Source organism: Melanostigma gelatinosum, assembly GCF_949748355.1.
Source record: "Melanostigma gelatinosum genome assembly, chromosome: 16".
Classification (NCBI taxonomy): domain Eukaryota; kingdom Metazoa; phylum Chordata; class Actinopteri; order Perciformes; family Zoarcidae; genus Melanostigma; species Melanostigma gelatinosum.
In genome coordinates this window covers 17381347-17401116 of record NC_136649.1, presented here as the reverse complement: position 1 = coordinate 17401116, position 19770 = coordinate 17381347, and the positions used below count along the sequence as shown (strand labels likewise).

Genomic DNA, 19770 nt, shown 5'->3' with positions numbered 1-19770 from the left:
ATTCAATGTATGATGGCGCAACATGACAAAAATTATTCTTGCAACCTCTTCGTCAGATTGAAAATTTGAAGAGGAGCAAGCGTATGGCTTTGAACTGAGCTGCAGCAGTTTTCTCCTCAGTGCGATCATTGCTTCATGTATCTGAAACTATCAAGTTGAAGTTTTGACACTATTTAACTGTAAATTCCTTTCTTAAACAGGTTCCACCAACACGCGGCTGCAGCTCTTCAGTGTCGTATCCGTCTGCTGTTTCTTGCATTGGCCGCGTGGCAGATTCTCTATTTGAAACGATCTTCGAGACCAAGAAGTTGATCGAGTAAATACGTTTTTCTTGAGCGCAGCCTGAGGGATACTGAGGGACTGAACGTTTGGAAACATATACAAGGTCGCCACAATGTGCCTTTTGCTGCGTTTGTGATAATGTGATAATATTTGAAGGGTTCATTTGAAACAACAAACAACAACAACGGATATCAACATTTTTATTTGTTTTCTAATCAAGTTTTTTTTTTTTTGTCTCCATGAAATATCAAACTGGTGTTAGGTTGTTTTGATAAAATATCAAAAAATGTTCCACTGTGCAGACAAGAGAATGTCAATCATAGTTGTGTTTAATTCAGTTTAAGAATAGTGTATTAGCAAATTAACCATTCATTTATAACCCTGTTTTTGTGTATTAATTTGTTTTATATGTTAAATATGTTGTTTATATAAAAAGACAAACAAGAGGTTTCGGTCACAGGGCTTTGGGCGTAATTTGACTATTAAGCCATTTCATTTAGTTACAATTAATTTTGTTGACAGTAAAGACACACCCACTTATCTATTTCCATATAGTTCCCACGCTTTATACATTCCTCTCAGCTTTTGGAGGTTGGGTTTCTGTAATTCCTGCAGGGGACAAAAATGCTCAGTCAGGATTGTAAAATGCCTTAAAGAGTATATCTAGTACAAAGTTCAGATGCGCTCGTCTATTCTAGTACCTTCTCGTCTTTGTCCAAATGGAGGGTGTCTACTAAGGGAGCAATGGATGGGCGGCCATGGCACACTGGAAGGGCAACTGACAGGAGGACAAGGATGCCACCAAGCTGCAGCATTCCTCTCTACTCAGGCTGTCGTTGAATTTGATGGCACCTGTTTAATGCATACATGTATTAAAGCGATGTGTAACAAGACATCAGTGGGAAACTGTCACTTATTGAAACATCAATGCACAAGAGGAATAATGTAACTGTACCATGGCATGCTAGCGAGGCAGCACCTTCAGCACAGTGAGAGGCAGAGTTCCTCTTATCTACCAGTGGAGCGGAGTAACTGAGAAAAACAATTGGAATGTTGCATGTTAGCCTTTATTAAGTCAATGTTATACTTTCTCCATACAAAAAGGGGTTTAGGGACTTGAAAAAACACTTCCAAACTTACCTCAATCTGCTCTTGAAGATACTCCTGATGTGTGATTATAGGGAGAAAGAAGAATTGTGAGATGATCACTTGGCTAAACGAGCGATGCAAATAGATGGTCTGAAGTCTTACCTTAACAATAGGCTTGATAACAGATTGTCTCCCCGCCTGAGCTCATTACTCTCCTTTTCCATGAAGCACAGCGGCACCTTTCCCACGAAAGCTTGTGGAGTCGCTTGCCTGGGAGAACTTCACTTCCAGGCCCAAACTCCGCAAATGTGCTTCACAAGACTTAAAGAGGAAGAGTCGATCAGCGACACAGAAAACACCGCTCGACCAACATGCTAAGGTAACAGTGTCCATGACATGAACCAACAGGTTTGAAATAAACATCAGTGTCAATTAGAATGCAGTATAGACGAGGAATTAAACAGAAAGAGTTGAGCTTTAAAAGCAAAAACAGCAGAACACAGCCATGGTGAACGTTGGTTTAAACATTTACAGCTCAGGCCACAGGCGAGCGTATCGTTTACTTAGGTTAGAAAATGTAAGTTTGAAAGATGACAATAGGCTTCTCAGTTGACCGACTGTGTGTTGCAGATTGTGGCGGTTACAGATTGATGACGTCCGTGTCCAAATCAAGCAAAGTGCTCACTTAAGAGTTGACTCATTCTACTGTCTGGAAACCGACGCGATTTTCTTGTCATTGGATCACAAGAGAAATACAGAGACATTTGGGGACGTACCCTCTACTATTAATACAGGCTGCCACATCATTAGAGTGCCGATGCTACTGAATGAGGGCATTTGAGCAAACAAGTTTTGGAACAAATTGCCTTCGCCACACTTACTGAACACATTTATATTGTCAGACTTCACCTTTAAGCAGGTGTTCTGGTTCTACAGGCATTCCCATTTGCCTGTAGCTCTGTATACACCGTAACACACACCTCAGCAGCCGCTGCTCTTCCTCTGTTACGCTGATCGTGAGAGGTGGCAAAATGGTTGATGAACATAGACGTCTCTCCCCGGGTGCCTCTGGGTCCTCCTCATAAGAATCTATGACAGGACATACATCTATGACATCACATCAGGGTCCCAGAAACAGCATTGTTAATCTAACAGTGCTCAATCTTTTTAACCTGCAAGTAGATGTTCAAGTCGAACTCTCTCGTGTGCAGCGTGTTGATCTACCAGCACCAGAAGGTTTCCTGGGGTTTCCAACATGAAGAGCATGAGATGCGGATGAATCAACAAATGACAAAGCGTTAAGTCCCGTCTATACCTTCAGTTTCACCGAGTGCTGCAGACTCTTCGTCTCTCGTGTTGATGAGACATGCAAGAAACTTCTTATCCACCTGATGAATAACCTATAAAGGCGATTAAATAGCAGTTACTTCAGAACATCAATGCTGGTTGAATGGATGAAGCATTATAAAAGAACATTTTGTCAGAAGAGACATTTGCCTTCATCGAGTGAATCATGGCTTTAGAGAAACGGTAAGGAAACAGGATGTTGTGGATCTTGACAGCCAGTCCGTCGGCTTGCCCACTCGATATGTCCACACCCACCTGGAGGCAGAGCAGAGTTCATAATGCATCGCTAAAAACAGTCAATTCTAATTACTATTAAGACACGAAACTTATTTAAATCCTTACAAAGCTAACAAACAAGTGTTTACCGTAGGAGGGCAGACAAACACGGGATTATTCCATTTGGAGTACAACGACTTCAGTGAGTCCGACCTCTCAATATCTGATAAGACAAACAATATCAAACATGAACACAAACCAATATTCATTTTGTATACGAGTGTGTATGTGTGTGTGTGTGTAAGGCAGCCTACCATCTACACTCTGATCTGTCTGCCGGGTACCACGGCCATCAAGCACTGAACTAATCACTCGTTCTTTCCTGGATTTAGGGAGAAAGGGCAACACTAGATCCACCTGAAACGGGTAACATCTGTATTCCATCCCTATAGTTCAGTGAAGGTTAATATTGGTTAATATTCAGCACTACTTCCAGTTACTATCATGTCAACATCACCTGCTGATAAGCTGCCAACTCACCCATTTCAGAGACGACACTAACTGCCATATTGGTGACATCAGATGTACAGCAGGCCTGCGTTTCTTCCGTGGGCAGGTGTTCATATCGGCTGAGCCCTGTCACTTTGTTGACATAAACCGTCTTCGCCAAAGATGTGTCGTAGTGATGAAGCCAGTCCCCAGATGTTGTGTCCTCTTCACTCTCAGCCAGTAGAGGACTTTCACAGTAACCCAGGACCGGCTCAGGATTCGGGGACTCATGACGGAGACGGGTATTGTCCTGTGAGGTCGTCCTTGACAAGTGTGGTGATACATTTGAATCGTCTGTCCTGTGTCGTTTCAAATGGACGAGTTTTGCTGCCAAAGCTATTTTGCCTTCATTCTGCCCTGAGACTGGCTTTAACTTGGTGAATGACGAGAGGGTTTTTGGGCTTTGGAGGCTGCTCCGTGTCTCTTCTTTTTCTTGCTGGTCTTTCTGGCAAACAGACACATTCTGGGAATTCAATACAAAGCTGTCTGTCTGAGGAAGTCTAGTATGACTCACTTGAGTCTCTTGAGAGGGGAATTTCAGCTCACCAGCTTGGCCACATATTCTTCTGAACTTCTCAAGGGATCCAGACTCCTTACGTAAAGACAGCTTTTGAAACGTTGAAATTCTGTGAATCTTTGAGGGAGTTATGTCGTTGGATGGTTCCTGACTAGTTCTGCCGTGGCCTGCATACAGTGAGATTTTGCGTTTTGATGCAAAGGATCCCTCTTCACATTTCGGAGCTGAAACCTGTCGCTGAAATAACGACTTGTTGATTTGGGACAGGTCCTGAGTCAGCAGACTTTCATGAATGTATGGATCAGACAGGCCGATCCTTCCGTTGCTTATTAAAGTCAGTTCTTGTCCTCCTGCACCCTGACAGTCAGGTAATATTAGCTCAATACTGTTTAAATCAGGTTGAATTTGTTGACAGATGCTGTCTACTGGAATCCCACTGCTGGTTGAGGTAGTTGTGTTTAATGGAGTCTCTTTTTCTTTTGAGGGTTCCACTTTTTCACTTTCTAGTTGTCTGACTGAATTTAAAACACAGAACACTTGAGTGTCTTCCCCAGCTTCACTAAAGGCTGGCTCCTCCACAGTAATGTTACTGTCAGATGTAGCCAGATCACACAGTGGCTCAGATCTATATTCTTTGTTTATACTTTCTTCACTATTTATCTTTTCCAACTCATTTGCAGTTATCTTTTGCTTCCCCCGTTCTTCAGTCTCTTCCTTGCACTCCGCCCGACCAACATTGTCCTCATATACACAGTCATCCTTGTGCTTTCGGTAGACAGCATCAGATGCCAGTTTCATTGCAAAAGTACAATCTAGTGAGGAAGTTCTGCTAGTTGCTTGGCCACCATCGCCCGTGTTTTGTCCCTCTTGGTCTGTATTGTGAGTGTAAAACAATTTGGGAGCTACATAGTCCAAGTCATCGTGAGAAAGCGCAGCCACCAAGTTCTCCTTGCTCAGGAAAGCTTTCACTGCCTCCTCTATACATAGCAAAACTCCATCCCAATCTTTGAACTCTATTAGAGTTTTGGCAGGCTCGAGACATACGTCATACTCTGAGTAAGGGCATTTGATATTGATGACGTATACTCCGTGCAGCTCGTGGCTTCGTTTGTGCTTTGGACTCCTGAGAGCAGACTGCCCGTCTGGGCTGTCATTCTTCGGATTTGAAGCACTCAGTCTGCGAAGGAGAAAGTTCAGGAGCTTGTGTATCCGTGTTTTCAGGAGCAGTCTGTCGTTTACATACAGGAACTGTAAGCTGCTATTGTAGTGTCCTTCTCTGCCAATGTGACCAATCACTTCAAACAGTCCGCGTGTGCAGCGGATTTCTCCAAGTTTCTGTGCTCGCCCGAGGCCGTGCATCTGAGCAAACCTGTGGTAGGTGTTTCTGGCTTTAGGAAGCTGCACCATCATGGCTCCTGTGCAGTCGTTCTTCAGGGTGAAGGACACAGAGGGATGCACCAGGGAAATGGCCTCCACTCTGTGTCTGATCCGTTCACCCTCCAGGACAGCATCCATCCTCTTCCTCCGGACTGGCATGTTGTGGAGGAAGTTACAAATGACAACAGTTGTCCCTGAAGACGGTCGGGCAGTCTCTGCCTCAAACACATCCATGCCCTTGCCATCTTTGAAGATTTTGACGTGAGTTTTCACAGATGATCTGGTGCGGGTTGATATTTCAACTAGTGTGGCCAGTGAGACGACACTCGCCAGGGCTTCTCCCCTGAAGCCATACCACCTGAGGTTGTCCAGGTCTTCGACGGTGCTGCATTTGCTTGTGTAGTATCTGTTTCCCACGCACTCCATGTCCTCAGCATTTATCCCAGTGCCGTTGTCGACTACCTGTACTTTGAACGCCTCCATGTCCATCCTGACCCCCACACAGGTCGCCTCGGCATCAATGCTGTTCAGGATCAGCTCCTCTATGCACTGCTGAAGCGAGGGAAGAGCGACACCGGAGCGAAGTTTCCCCCGTACGTCTTTAGGCAAACACTTAATCATGGCGTTCATAACATTCAGCTGTCTTAAAATTAGCCGTTGCTAGCTAACGCTCAGTACCGTTAGCGTAACGCTAACGTTAGCTAGTTCCACAACTTTTTGATTGCGAAACACTAAAATAAGTCGGGATACACTGTCAGTTCAAATTAAAAAATAAAAACTATCGAAAACAATGCTAAAATCAACCTCGGCTGCTGTTTACAGTCAACGTGGAACATCAAGAGCAGACCGCAGCAGCCAAATCTAACAGCGCCATCTTCCGGTGTGGACCTACAGCTCGACGTCCTTTTTTATTTTTTGGCAAATTTCAACCAGCTTTGAATGTGCGTAGCGCCACCTACTGTACGGAGTGTGCTATCTCATGTGTTTACTAACGGTTGTATTTTATTAACTTTATGAGTTTCATTAAAAAGAATATCCAACTCCAAAAAAAAACAGGGAGGAGAACAAACAGACATTGATAAAAAAGGCAGTTATTTGTTTAAAATAATGTGGTTGGCTTTAGTACAGGGCAACAGTTACAGATGCACTGTACAGCCAAACCATCACATTCTCGTCGAGGTTAGGTTGCTCCCTCCGGATATATATATATCCACAAAAGCTTTGTTTTTTAAACAGATCATACTTCCGGTTCATTCTTCCTATTATTTTTTCACACACAACAATTTCCGTTATTTGTTCCCGCCACATTTCAATGGAGGGGACAAAAAAAATAGACTAAATAGTGGAATAAATACAAGTAAATTACCATCTGACATGACGAGCCATGGGACAAAATGTTCCATCTTCACCCTTATTAATCCATCCATATCCCATGTTGTATTTTGTATTTTTGTACCACTTTCTTTCTGTCATAAAACAAGTCAATATCCAATTCCATCACATTTGTGTAAAGAGGTGGTCAGATTTTAGTTTTGTACGCCATGTCTGCTCCCTCTATGCCTCTTGTTTGACTCCTGATATCATCAGTGACTTTCTTCACGACTATTTTCCCAAATTATTCAAATTAACGCAATTTGAGGATTCATTGATCCTACATCTTTGGCTGTTTTGTCAGCGATTCTCCGCAGCCACCTGCTGAGTCAGTCCTTTGCAAAGGAGGGCAGCAGCTTGCTTTTGCACACCAGGATGTCTGCTGGATTCTGGATAATGTAGTCACCTCGTCAAATATTCCCTTATTGCGGTTGCTACAATAAAATTCAACAATGTGATGCAGGCTGGAAGGACTTTTATTGTTATTACACTATTGTGTAGATGTTAAGGATGAACATAAATCATTTCAATACTTGAGCTGCATTCCAACTAATAAAATAAACTAAATAAATAAAAACATCTGCGTCAAAGTTAATATTACAAGTACAAACTATGGGTTATCTTATTTTACAATCTTAAAAGATGAGTGTTCTAGGCTGTTGACTGCTTTCTCATTCTTAAACTCTGCCTTGGTTATGCGTGACTTGGGGCTCCCGGTGGATTTCAGCCAGTCTTGCATTTCTTTCACCTGGTTTCGTGGGCCTTGCAGCTGCCCCTGAACGGTTCCAGCGCCTGTGTTTTGGACCCATCCCACCAGGCCGAGCTTCCTCCCCTCAGCCTGGAAAATGAAACACGGTGGATTAAAAATAGCAGACACTGATTGAGAGTATAAGGCTGTCATGGGAATATTAGTTACGGTAGATACATTGTACAGCATGGGTTGTGAACACTATAGGATTTGATCTCTTTAAGATCTCTTCATTGTATAAAGTGCAGTAATTCCTTGTAATTTTCCAATTAAACATTTGTGTTTTAGGTTTACATTTATGTTTACCAGCTTTAATGTAAAAAATAAAAAACATTTTATTCCAGGTGCTTTTACTACATCTTGCTTCCTTCCTTAAAAAAAAAAAAAAAAAATCATAATCCATGATATATTACTAAATTAACTCCACCAGCAAGACTGTGACACGCGGCTGCCATATCAAAGAAAAGCTAAACAATGAGATAGCAGTGATTTACTTCACACTACCGTTACACCTGTGCATGTGTAGGCTTACTTTATAATCACTGTCAAACTCACTTGAGCGTATTTCCGAAAAAACACGCCTTGCACTCTGCCAAAAATTTCATAATCCACTGAAATGAGGTCTTCGTTGCTCATAGTCGTGTACCTGGAACAGGAGAAACAAGACAGCAGCTAGTTACGTGTTGTGTATTATTGTTAGCTACGGTATAGCTACTACAAGCTATGCGAACCTAATGTATGTTCTAACGATTTACCACCTCGATAATTAACACGTTTAGCGTATTATTCATTCCGTATGAAACCAGGAAAGCTCGTTGTATGTCATATAATTCACCTTGGATGTCGTCAGGAAGCCGCGAGACGACTATCCAGCTCCAAAAGATCTCGAGTTTAAAACATCCGGGACTCCGCTTCCGGAAGTGATGAACGGACCAATCAGACAACACCCGAGATATTTGGTTTCTAAGCAACGAGTGTAAACATTAGGAAAAAGTAGAGTAGCTTTATGTGTCGACAGATAGCTAAACACAGTTACTTTTAATTCAGACGACATTCAAAAGGTCAGTTAAATGTCTTTATTTATTGCAAAGGCTTCTAACTCTTTGCCCTTTTTATTTATGTATTTTTTGGGATGATCTGGATAATCTAGAGCCTTTTTGGATTCCTCGTCCGTCCTAAAGGTGAGTGTGACAGTTCACTCCTGACCTTAAAAACACAGCAGTTGACTAGAACTCAAGGTCGACTGGTTTACATATTCTGGATAACAATCTTCATCTGCTGGTTGCTTTTTGGTTGACATCGAGCTCAAACTGTATGTAATTTAAAGAAAGTAATCGTCTACTGTAAACGTAGTTCAATGACGACTGAGCAAACTTAATCTGTGTAATTTGGTTGAAAGCGAGTTGTCAACGGCTGATGTCAGGGTCAAAATTACATTGTCAAATTCAATCTGTAAAATAAAATGTTTTTCTACATTTGAACAGGAGACTTATTACATGAAATGCATGCAATAACTTCTTGATTCAGTCACACTTGTGCTTTTACTTTAAATATAGTCATACACTGCAGCTGCACAGCATTTTCCATCAATGTTTTTCTCTGTTAGCCTCACTTTTTGGATGCGTTTTCTTTTTTCTTAGAAATTATATACTGGAAAAAACCCTCAGCAGCTGGTGTGGAGGGCTCAGGTGTCTTTCACAACAAAACAACCTCAAAGACAACCGCTGAAGTCATGAGCACATACACAGGAACAATACACAGTGATCAAGGGCAGCAAAACACTGCAGGAAAAAGAAATGCAGATGTCTATACTGAAGCACAACATGGTGTTGTACCTGGTGGGAGAGCAGATGCAGTAAACCATCCATTTCCAAACAAGCCTGTTAGCCACAGAAGATCTCTCCAACCCATGAAACAAGACGCATTTGTTCCGTATGATTTAGAAAAAAAAACTATTGCAAAACAATCAAGAGGCCATTCGTTAACCCTAGAACACCATTCAAATGGCACCGGAAAGACCAATGAATACCAAGATCCAAGAAACGACTCAGGCGGCAGACAGCCCAGTGGAGAACTGCAGATGGCCAGAGCAATTCATGCAAAAGAGCTGGTGCTACAGGAGAAGCTGTGGCGCCTAGAGGAAAAAATAAGACAAAAGATCCAGAGAGACACTGCTGCACTTGATGACCAAAAGAGTGAAGAGCAGAGACACAACAGGGAACAAGCAGAGAGGGGAAACTACCAGAGAGAATCCAGGCTGTCTGAGCAGCAGAGGAGAGAACCAGTGAGAAGAAGAGAAGTGAAGGTGCAAGAAAGCCGAGAGGAGGATGTTAAACAACACATGAAGACACAAGACCAGGAAGAAAGAGCCAGGGGGGAAAGAAGGGAAATAGAGTCACACAAAAAAGGTCATAAAGCAACTCACCAGATCACAGTTCCTGAGCAAGAAGTGAGTGGAGAGCTGAACAAACCACGGTGGGAAAAGGTGAAAGAAGATACTGGAAGAAAAGAAAGGGATGAACAAAAGAATGGCATTTGTGAAGATACAGGTGTGACGTCACAGGATGGAACAGTGAAAGCAAAAGAAAGACATCAAAATACAGCCTCAGTGGGCCATACAGGTTGGAAGAGAGAGGAAAAATATTGGGAAAGGACATGCGAGGAGATTTCTGACGATGAACGAGATATGCCTCAAATGAGTCAGCAGAAGGCTTCTCATAAAGCTGCAACAGAAGGAAGAAACCCGTCAGGGGGACCAAGGCTTCCACCACTTTCGCATCCCTCACATTCCAGCAGACCAGACACGAGACAGGAAGAGAGCACGGACACCAGACACCAGCTCCTTCTTTGCAAAGTTTGCAACAGAAAGTTTGCAGGCGAAAGACTACAGAAGCATGTCCAAATCTGTGAGAAACTTAAACAATCAAAACTTCACAGGACCAAGGGGTCTGCCTTAGAGTAGTTCTTGAAAACCAACAGCGGATGTCCAGAGGTAGGCCAGTGATATGTGGGTCTCTTTAAAAGGGGAGCCCTACCAGTTTTACAAACAGAGGTTTATGTTAAAGCTACCCTCTTGAGTATGTTGACCACTCATAGCTGTGGAGTATTGTTTTTAAGAGTGGGTCATTTTGACTGTATTAAGTAAGCATTTACTGTTTTTGGGGTTCTATACAGGTTTTGAAGAAAAACAACCAAAGACAGAACCAGGGACATACAAGGAATCTGCAGAAAGGTCGGAAGGTCCCAGGTGGAACTGCACCTCAGCCAAAGTGAGGAGATCAGAACTGACCCAGAAACTTCAGCCCTGAACCATTTGAACAATAAATACACGGCTTATCAAGTCAACCATCACCATCTCATTCGTCAGTAGAATAGAATGTATACTATCTTTATCCCTTTAAGGGGGACATTTTTCTGTGCATTTGACCCATCCCTGTATATAGGGAGCAGTGGGCTGCCAAATGACAGGCGCCCGGGGAGCCGGGGGTTCATTGTATTGCTCAGGTGATCGAACTGTTGACCTTCCGGTTCCCAGACGACCTCTTAACCAGTGTGCCACGGTCGCCCCCAGTAGAGTCACTGAATTGTCTGATTCTAGCCCTGACACAAGTTTTGTTTCTGATCTCGTCTACATTTCCATCATATATTCCATGCGACCTAAACAGAAGTGTCGAAGATAGTTTTTAGCTCTTTACAAGACTAACACATGATTATATGAATATCAACTAATATAAATAAATGCAGTGTATTCTATCTTTCATTGTGGAAAATATTGACGATCGAGAAAAGACAAGTTAGTTTTATTTATGGCTTTTACACGAAGCAACAGCGTGACTGAGAGAAGTGTTTATACAACTGTTACATCTCCACAACATTTGGTTAATTGTTAACAAATAAACCATATTTTTAGATGCCGTCAACACAGCATTTTCATATTTGCGCTAATTTTGGTTTCAATAGTTTTCTAAGGCACACCGACTATTCAACGTCGCATTTTACAGCATGAAAATACTGCCAGTGTTATTCTGCTGACAGACCACTGACCACGAGGCTACTGCTTGGAAGCGAACTATGAAAAAAGGGTTTTACACACAAACACGTAACACGGACGCACATACCCACAAAAATGCAACTACATATTTGCTTGCACAAATGATGCAAAATACGGAAACAACATAAACAGATAAAATGGTTAAAAATGCAACAAGAAAACAACATTATAGATGCACGGTAAGCTATATCATAAATGCTTCCACATTCAAACTGTTCATACGCGTCACAAAGACAGACCCACAGATGCTTCCCCATCAACAATTCAAGAGTTGAAGAAGGCAATAAACAAAGTAAGCGGTTGTTAAAAAAAAATGAAATCAGTAGTTTCGTGTTTCACACAAATACTTTCATATGATAATAAAACATGCACATGTAAAAAAAAAAAAGTATATATTTGAATAAGATCATTTTTATATAATGTTTATAATAGCTATCATTTCTCATAAATGTGGAGAAACTGTAAAAAGCTATTCTGTATTTGGCACTTTCACTTTTTAAGAATATCGAATGAAATCAATAATCAAAAATGACGCCAAATTGAGTTATGATCAATCTGGACAACATCCTGGCAGCACATCGCTCAACAATTGACAAAAAGGAAAATGAATCTTTGAATGCATCAGCAAAAGCTTTCCTATTTGCACTGGATGGACTTATTTGATATTTGATAAATACCAACATATGAGGCACTAACGCCCGAAGCCTCAATGCTGACATCCCTTAAAGTCAACAACACCACCAGAGCATGAACTCAACATTCACATTACAGCGTGACGCAACAATCGCTATGATTGTCTCTCACAGGGGTCAGGGGCTTCATGTTGAATCCAGCCAACATTTCAGTATGTGGAGAAACTAGCTAGATTACTGCACACAGGTATGCATATGAGAGTGTGCAAGGTACTACACAGTATCACACATGTAACAGATCGTAATAATGCAACTTAGCGTTCTGTCAAATGCGTGTAACCTCTGTGAATGGGCACGAGGCTGCAGCCTCTACTGCACGTCCAACCAAGCCTCCGATCCCCCGTCTAATCAGCTGGCTTAACTTAACAGGTGCTATTCACGCTTCTCCCACAATCAGGACATCTGCAGGTAAAGTCACACACTGGCCCCTGAAGATCGGCCCCCGTGGTTTGTGAATGCGCCTCCTCTTTCTCCTCCGTCCCCGGGCATTCGGGCATCAGAGGGATGGTTTCCGTTACTGTCACACCCTGCTTCCCTTTGCGCTGAACGATTGATCGCTGCCCAGAGCCTTTCGTTCTCCTTTTGCTGCTCATTGACCTGGAGGCGGCAGGAATACGCGCTGTTACTCATGCACGAGGATCAAACTCGGCACTGAGGCGGACGGGCGGCTTTTTGGGGGAAGACATTTCTTACCTGCCTCTCGAGCGTCCCGATCCTCAAATCTTGATTAGCGACCGTCTCTCGCAGCTGCAAAATAAGCTTTCTTGTCAAATACTGTGGCAATGGGATTTCATTATGAGATCATAATTTGCAGTGCTGAGTGTGCAGATTTGATACCTGTGTGACCTCGCAACTTGCTTTGCAGCATGCGCCCGTTTCTCCCTTTTTGCAGAAGTCAGCCTCCTCCAGTCCATTGACTTCATCACAGCTCATTCGTTTAGTCTGAAAAACAGTAGACATAGTGAATGCGTTTTTAAAAAATGCAGTATTACACGGTATGAACATCAGTACTGTGAAACTCTAGAAGTGTTTATTTGGAGTACATAACTCAGGTCTAGATAAGTGAAAGGTAATATTGGCATTACCGATAGGTCTTTCTTAGTGCCGACTGCTTCTGCCGCAGCCTTTAGGTCTTTCAACTCCTCATAGGGCAGAGTGACGCTCTTGGAGACAGAAGAGAGCTGGTCGGGAATGGATCCATCAGCGTCAACTGGTATCGGGATGAACTCTGCATTCTCAAGCTCCTGTTGGATGAAAACCTCCCTGAATTAGAACACAGTCTCCATTCAGAGGTTTCCGTTTTACGATTCCTTATTCCTTGGTGCTTTCAATGATAGCAAACCTTTCTGAGCCAGAGAGGGCAGGAGCTGTCCCCAGTCTGACTTGTCAGCGACATCATGGGAGTCTCCATGAGGCACTCCTCCCTATTATCCTCCCGCGTACCACCAAGACCCCTGTCACGACAGTCCGTCCCTGAACCAGGTTGTATGTCCAGATCCACCGTAGATGTAGATGCCTCCTGGCCCAGTCCTATATACACATAACAATGTAGACTTTCAGGACTAAATGTAGACGTATTCCTAAAGCAAAGGAAATTAATCAATACACAATTAGTGTCCAAAGAAAAGTATACACCAATACCAACTGATAGTCCACTGCTGTTAGATCGAATAGTCTTGGAGGTGAGCACTTTCTCTGCAAAGGATAAACATATATTAGACAGCTGGCTGCTTGCACGAGTACACTGTGCGAGTGTGTGGTTGTGATTACTAACCCATGATGATAATGGTGTGCCAGCCACGGCAAGAGAGGTCCGGTACATGGTGCAGGGAACCAAAGATAGGCCTTGGCATGGCGGGGCATACCTCTGAACCAAATTCCTTATCAGCCGGCATCCCAAGTCGCCCGTTTCCTGCGTTTCCCCATGCAAATATGTGATTGTCTGCAAGGAATACAAAAACAGGTGATGATATATCCTCAGGACCAACGGTCAGGGGCTTCTGGGAGGAAATTAAAGTAGCACAAACTCTGAAATAAAATCAGAAAAATGTAGATATTATTGCAATAGAAGCACTACAGGACTAGGTATGGTCTTACCCGCAGTGGCTGCAATGGTGAAGCCGTCTCCACAAGACACTTTGGTCATTATCTTCCCTCCAAAGGGTCCGAGAAGGAGTTGGACACCCGGGTGTTTCTTAAAGTCCTTTACACCCAGCTGTCCGTACTTGTTGCAACCAAAGGTGATCAGACGACCACGTTCTGCACAGAGAAAAATCATGAAAAATCATGTTTCTGTGAAATGGTGGCTGACAATGTTCACTTACGTGAGAAATATCAGCCTTTTTATACGGTACCATCAATGGCAGCTGTGTGGGTCTTCCCCGGGGCTATGACCTGAATCTTGAACCTCGCCAGCTGCTTTACCAGAGTCAGTGTAGTGATGTACGGGATCCCCTGATAACCCTGGTGTGGTGTACAGAAAAAGAAAGCAAACATAAACATAGCTGCATCCCCTGAAGTCTGGATGATTACAGTCCTGTATGTAGGACGCAGTACCTCTCCAGGGTGGTTTTTTAGACCAGAGATCCCCTGGTTCAGACCAAGCTTGTTGAATTCATTGTTTCCACACGCTAGGACTTTGCCAGTTTCTGTTAAAAAGAAGGTTCCATCGCTGGCACATGACACGGAGGAGATGATGGCGCCTTTCGGGATCTCCACCTGGGAAAACCAGAACACAGACAGTACTTTTGATTGATACAAATGGGATCATATTGCTTAAAACACTTTGTATCTTACCGACTCCTGCAAGTTTTTAGCCGCTTGACAGACATTTAAGAGCGTGCCAGAACCGGAAAGAAAATCTTACTTGCATCGGAGAAGAAAAGTCATCCTCGCATTCCAGGCCGAGACGCCCTGCACCAGGAAAATAGAGCAAATCCAACTGAGAACACCTATTTTGACTGTTTTTAAAATTTATTTTTAAAAAGACCACTATCGCCACCTGCTGGCTACAGCTATAACAGCAAAAACAATCTGGCAGAGGCTTACTCAGCTCAATAAACACAGTAAATACAGCAACTATATGTACCATACTCTCCGCAGCCCCAGGAGTAGATGTCCCCACTCTGAGTCAGGACCGCCACATGGTTGTCTCCACATGAAACCTGACGGACAGGCCGCTCTTCGAAAAACTCCAAAAGCACTGGTTTCAAAACCTCCATGCCGAACTCTCCCTCCACTCCAATGCAGCCGTAGTAGTCTGACCCAAACATGTACATCTGGTCCTCATCTGCAAAAGTAGCAGAATGTTCAAAATGCATCTTTACAGGAAAAAGTTGTTGTTTTTTGTAGGAAGGTTTTGTCACTCACCGGTGACGCAGGCAGTGAAGTCAGCCCCACACGCCACCTGTCGGATGGCCTTCCCCTGTAGCTGGTCCACCCTCGTCGGCTGCCGGTAGGAGGACTGGTCTCCCTGACCCAGCTGGCCCACCATCTTGGCTCCACCTTGGACATTCTGAAGAGAAGTTTGAGATAAGCTCCTGGTAGTGAAGCACAAGAACAACCCGAATCCAGCAAATCTCTCCCAGAGTGATGGCGGGTGGTAAATACTCACTGCCCAGGTATACAGCTCCTTTTCCACGGTCACCACTGCAAAGTGACTCTCTCCTGCACACACATGCTGGCCACTGCTGCCGCCTTTAAACGTGTCCATTTTCTGGGGGGTGAACTTGCCTCCACCCCAGAAGTACACCTCCCTTGAGCGTGTGGTCACCACAGCCACAGGGGTGTCAGACACTGTACTCAGCCTGTGGTGCATCCAGGACATCGAGTGAGTTACAGAACTACAAAATCTTACTCACGGGACTATAGACAGGCTTTTACGCTGGAGAATATGAAACAACTGTTGACAACTTACTTTGGTCTTTTCATTGCTGAATTCAGCAGGGCAACTCGCTCTTCAAGCTCCCTTATAGAGCACAAAGTTGTCAGTGGGCTGTTATGGGTGTTTTGACTCTGTTGAATCCAACAGCATCTGAATCATTTTCAACCAACTTACTGTCTACAGCAGGAGATGACTGGCTGGCCCAGAATCTGCTCAGCTGTAGGCCTCTTTGCGGGGTCCTTCAACACAAGAAGATCCCAAGAACTTAACAGTGGTATCCCTCACAGAGACCAGATGTTTCCTGAGCACACAGTGTGACCTCTGGCACCAAATCGTTTCTTTCACAACAATCCAACGCAACACTCTTCTCCAATTATTCCCGTCACTCACTTGATTGAGGCACTGATACACCAGTTTGATCAATGCGGACGAATACACATCCGTGTTCACATCCATGGTCCAGTTGCCCTGGACTATCTTCACACAGAGGTTCAGAGCATTCTGGTGGACACAAGCAGCAAAATGTATTCATTCTGTCGGGGCGAAATCTAATTTTCAGATTAAAGCAAAGAAGTAAAACTATTTCTAGCAAGTTAACAAACCAACCGTTGCATCGAATGTCCTCGTAAGAACCAGGACTTCAAAAATGACACAACCCATGGCCCAGATGTCTGATTTAAAGTTGTACTTCGATCCCTGGCACAATTCAGGCGACATGTAATATGGAGTTCCCACACACTGGATTTACAGAAGAAGAGAAAAGTGAAAAAAATCCATTAATATTTACTAAATCATCAGTCCGGTAAAACATTTTTTTTTGGGGGAGGGGGGGGGGGTCACAACTTACAGTCTCTGCCATTGAAAACTCAGAGCCTAGCTTCTTTGCGAGGCCGTAGTCGCCCAGCTTGATGAGGTCAGTCTTGGTCAGAAAAATGTTCAGAGTTTTGATATCTCTACAAGACAAAAATGGTTTGATGGTTCCATTGCCAAAAAAAAAAACCCCCACAGATACAAACAAAATAAAAAGTCCTGCAGATGTCACCAATAAGGGCATGAAAATGTGCTGAATATCTCACCTGTGGAGGATCCCAGCCTTGTGAATGTAGGACACAGCTGAGGCGATTTGGTACAGGTACCAAATGACCACCTAAAGAAACGTTAAAGGAGAAGATATCATAGAGAACAGTCTGTTTGTTTAAAATACAGGAGCTGCAGTGGTGCACTCATACCTCTTCACTGAAAAGTTCCCCATTCTGGTGATTGATTTTATCGTACAGATTTCCTCCTGTGATGAGAAGGCCATTTAGCATTCAGTCACAGATAGACGGCATTCAAACTAATCTCAATCAAATCTTCAGAGTGGACTAAATATTTGCTTACCATTACAATACTCCAACTCAATGAGCAAGGTGTTTTTATCCATGAAGTGATTAAAGTAGGCTATGATGTTGTTGTGCTCCAGGATGGAGAGGATGCTGATCTCATTCATGACATCTCTGCGCTCCCTGTCGGAGACGGAATTCAGCTCCACCTCCTTCCACACCACCAGAGAGTTGTCCTATAAGCCAAAGGGGACATGCCATAAATATAACAATAATATTAATAAATAGTAGTGTTCAGATTTGTTCCTGCACTGGTTTAAGTTTCTCCACGGTGCTTATTACCGGTTTACAGAATAGACAGAGAAGCAAAATATTCGAAGGTTTAGAATAAGAAAAAAAACGTTTGACATATAGTTGGTCTGTTTTCACCGAGCAGTGGTTCTCATCACTTCTGACTGCAAACCCCATTGTCAGTCCAAGAAAAAGTTGTGGGCACCATGTAAACTTAAGACACATTTCCCTTGCACTGTTGTGGTAAATATGGTAGATGTAAGAAAAGAGGAAAGTTATTATTGCATGAAGTGTTTTAAATAAAGAAAACCCTGCTGGGACAGACAACTTACCTCTGTTCTTCGGTACAGGGTTGCTTCACCAAACGCCCCCCTTCCGAGGATCCGGATAGGAACGTAATGCAGCTTCTCCTCTTCGCCATTATATGTGCCCGACGCGGATCGCTCACTGACCACTGACCCGCCGTACAAATCGGAATTTAGCGAGTCGAAATGTCTTTCATAGTCCCCGAGTGACATTTCTGTTTAGGGACTTGTTAGCCAGAGGCAGTGATGGAAATAGCCCGAACGGGCCTAACGACAACTCTTTCTGAAAGACTCCTACTAAACCGTACACATGTCCGACATGTTGCCCGTGCAGGCGGATAAAGAGAGATGTCAAACGATTCGTACTAAGTTACCAGATGGCTGAAAAGCCACTTAACACACACAAAGTAAGAAACAAAATGAACAGATACAACGTAGCAAAATACGTGCAAATAGATCGAGAGCGTCAAGCATAACGCAACAAAAACGGGGACGTTCAGTCAATTGTTTTGAAGTTTCAGAATAAAAGTCATAGGTTCGAGAGTGCTGTCGTGTATTTTACCATGAAAGTCAACAGAGCGTATTTCCGGTAGTGGCACTAGTCTGCTCTGCTTGACTTGGCTAACGCTTTAGTTAGCATGAAGACAATAAAACCCTGAACTGTGATGGGTTACCACCTTAGAAGGTTCCGTAGGTCTACACAACAAGCACACGAGTTCACCAATGTTTAAAATGTCGTCTGACACGCGCCTACACAGGCAACGACCACAGGCTCGTCCATCATATCCTTGCGCTAAAACCCGGAAACTATCAAAACGGTCCGCTCGAAGTTAATAAAGTGGTTCCCACATTGCTTTACTCGAGCGGGTTTAAAGTAAAAGTGACACAAGTAGCCGACGAAATGTTGGTGTAATACACAAGCTGTCCACATTCAGTTCACAATTTGATTTTGATACGAAATTATCAGAATTAATGTATATTTACAGATCCTATGAAACTTCTTTTAACGTAGGGGATGTGTGATATTCGTAAAAAACTGTGACTTTATGTATACTTTTACATTTATATATATATATCATTGTATGATGCATTTTCAGGAAAATCAATTGAAAAACTGTAAATGCATAAGATAGCCGGACAGGAATGTCTGTTTTGGGGCTGATCCACCAAATGAAATACCTGTCAAAGTTCACATGTCACATTTGTACATAAATTATAATCCAATATTGTTATAACTCTGTCATTTTCATTGATTTAAAAAAGAATGCTGGCAATGGTCTTCTATCACATATATTGAAGGGATGTTGCATATTTGTGTGCAGCTGGAGGGTTAACAAAAAGCGTTTTTACTGTCTCCCACAACCCAGACTGAGAGGTCACCAGCACTCTGTAGATCAGTATCAGAGTGTCACCTGTAAAATACATTCAATAAACTTCCCATTATTTGCATTGTGAGCCTTTCCATGAGAACAACCTATCCAGAAATAAGAGAGAGAGACAATAAAAAAACAACTTTCATGAGATATTTTAACATAAGAGACAGTGTGTAAAGGGGAGTCACCCACCTACACGCACACACATAGTGTTGTAATATTGACAGAGCAGCCATCTCACACAGATAAAAGTGGCATGCAGAGAGGATTTCTGAGTAAAAACCAGATGGATATCCAGACAATGATTTCAAATGATGACTACAGCACAGATGGAAAATCCTTACATCATAACACAGG

General features: G+C 43.0%; 2 protein-coding genes across 4 annotated transcripts; both read right to left on the bottom strand.

The window, feature by feature from the left end:
- Positions 1-477: 477 nt before the first annotated feature.
- Positions 478-6186, bottom strand: mlh3 (mutL homolog 3 (E. coli)). Its single transcript, XM_079287088.1, is given in 17 exon segments — positions 478-891; positions 984-1045; positions 1048-1134; positions 1238-1258; positions 1261-1293; positions 1296-1314; positions 1423-1446; positions 1534-1568; positions 1571-1628; positions 1630-1692; positions 2351-2460; positions 2544-2612; positions 2687-2771; positions 2869-2973; positions 3084-3157; positions 3279-3380; positions 3475-6186. Coding segments are annotated over 17 exon segments (3552 nt in total). The 5' UTR covers positions 6008-6186; the 3' UTR covers positions 478-819.
- Positions 6187-7208: 1022 nt separating this feature from the next.
- nek9 (NIMA related kinase 9) lies at positions 7209-18500 on the bottom strand. 3 transcript variants are annotated; one of them, XM_079286985.1, is made up of 26 exons: positions 18068-18500; positions 17503-17680; positions 17352-17407; positions 17199-17269; positions 16970-17075; positions 16729-16860; positions 16513-16623; positions 16297-16361; positions 16156-16206; positions 15853-16045; positions 15609-15753; positions 15328-15528; positions 15106-15152; positions 14796-14957; positions 14594-14702; positions 14337-14498; positions 14014-14181; positions 13881-13934; positions 13582-13769; positions 13325-13483; positions 13077-13181; positions 12933-12986; positions 12662-12836; positions 9922-9994; positions 8029-8142; positions 7209-7586 (listed from the first exon to the last, which is right to left on the bottom strand). In XM_079286985.1, exons 1-26 carry the CDS (start codon positions 18251-18253, stop codon positions 7493-7495), a joined length of 3159 nt encoding a protein of 1052 aa, XP_079143111.1. In that variant the 5' UTR covers positions 18254-18500; the 3' UTR covers positions 7209-7492. The 3 variants fall into 3 exon arrangements, 2 of the variants coding, with proteins under 2 accessions (XP_079143111.1, XP_079143110.1); XM_079286984.1 differs by having other exon boundaries at positions 8052-8142; XR_013772710.1 differs by lacking the exon at positions 12662-12836 and having other exon boundaries at positions 7538-7586; positions 8052-8142.
- Between the last annotated feature and the right edge of the window lie 1270 nt (positions 18501-19770).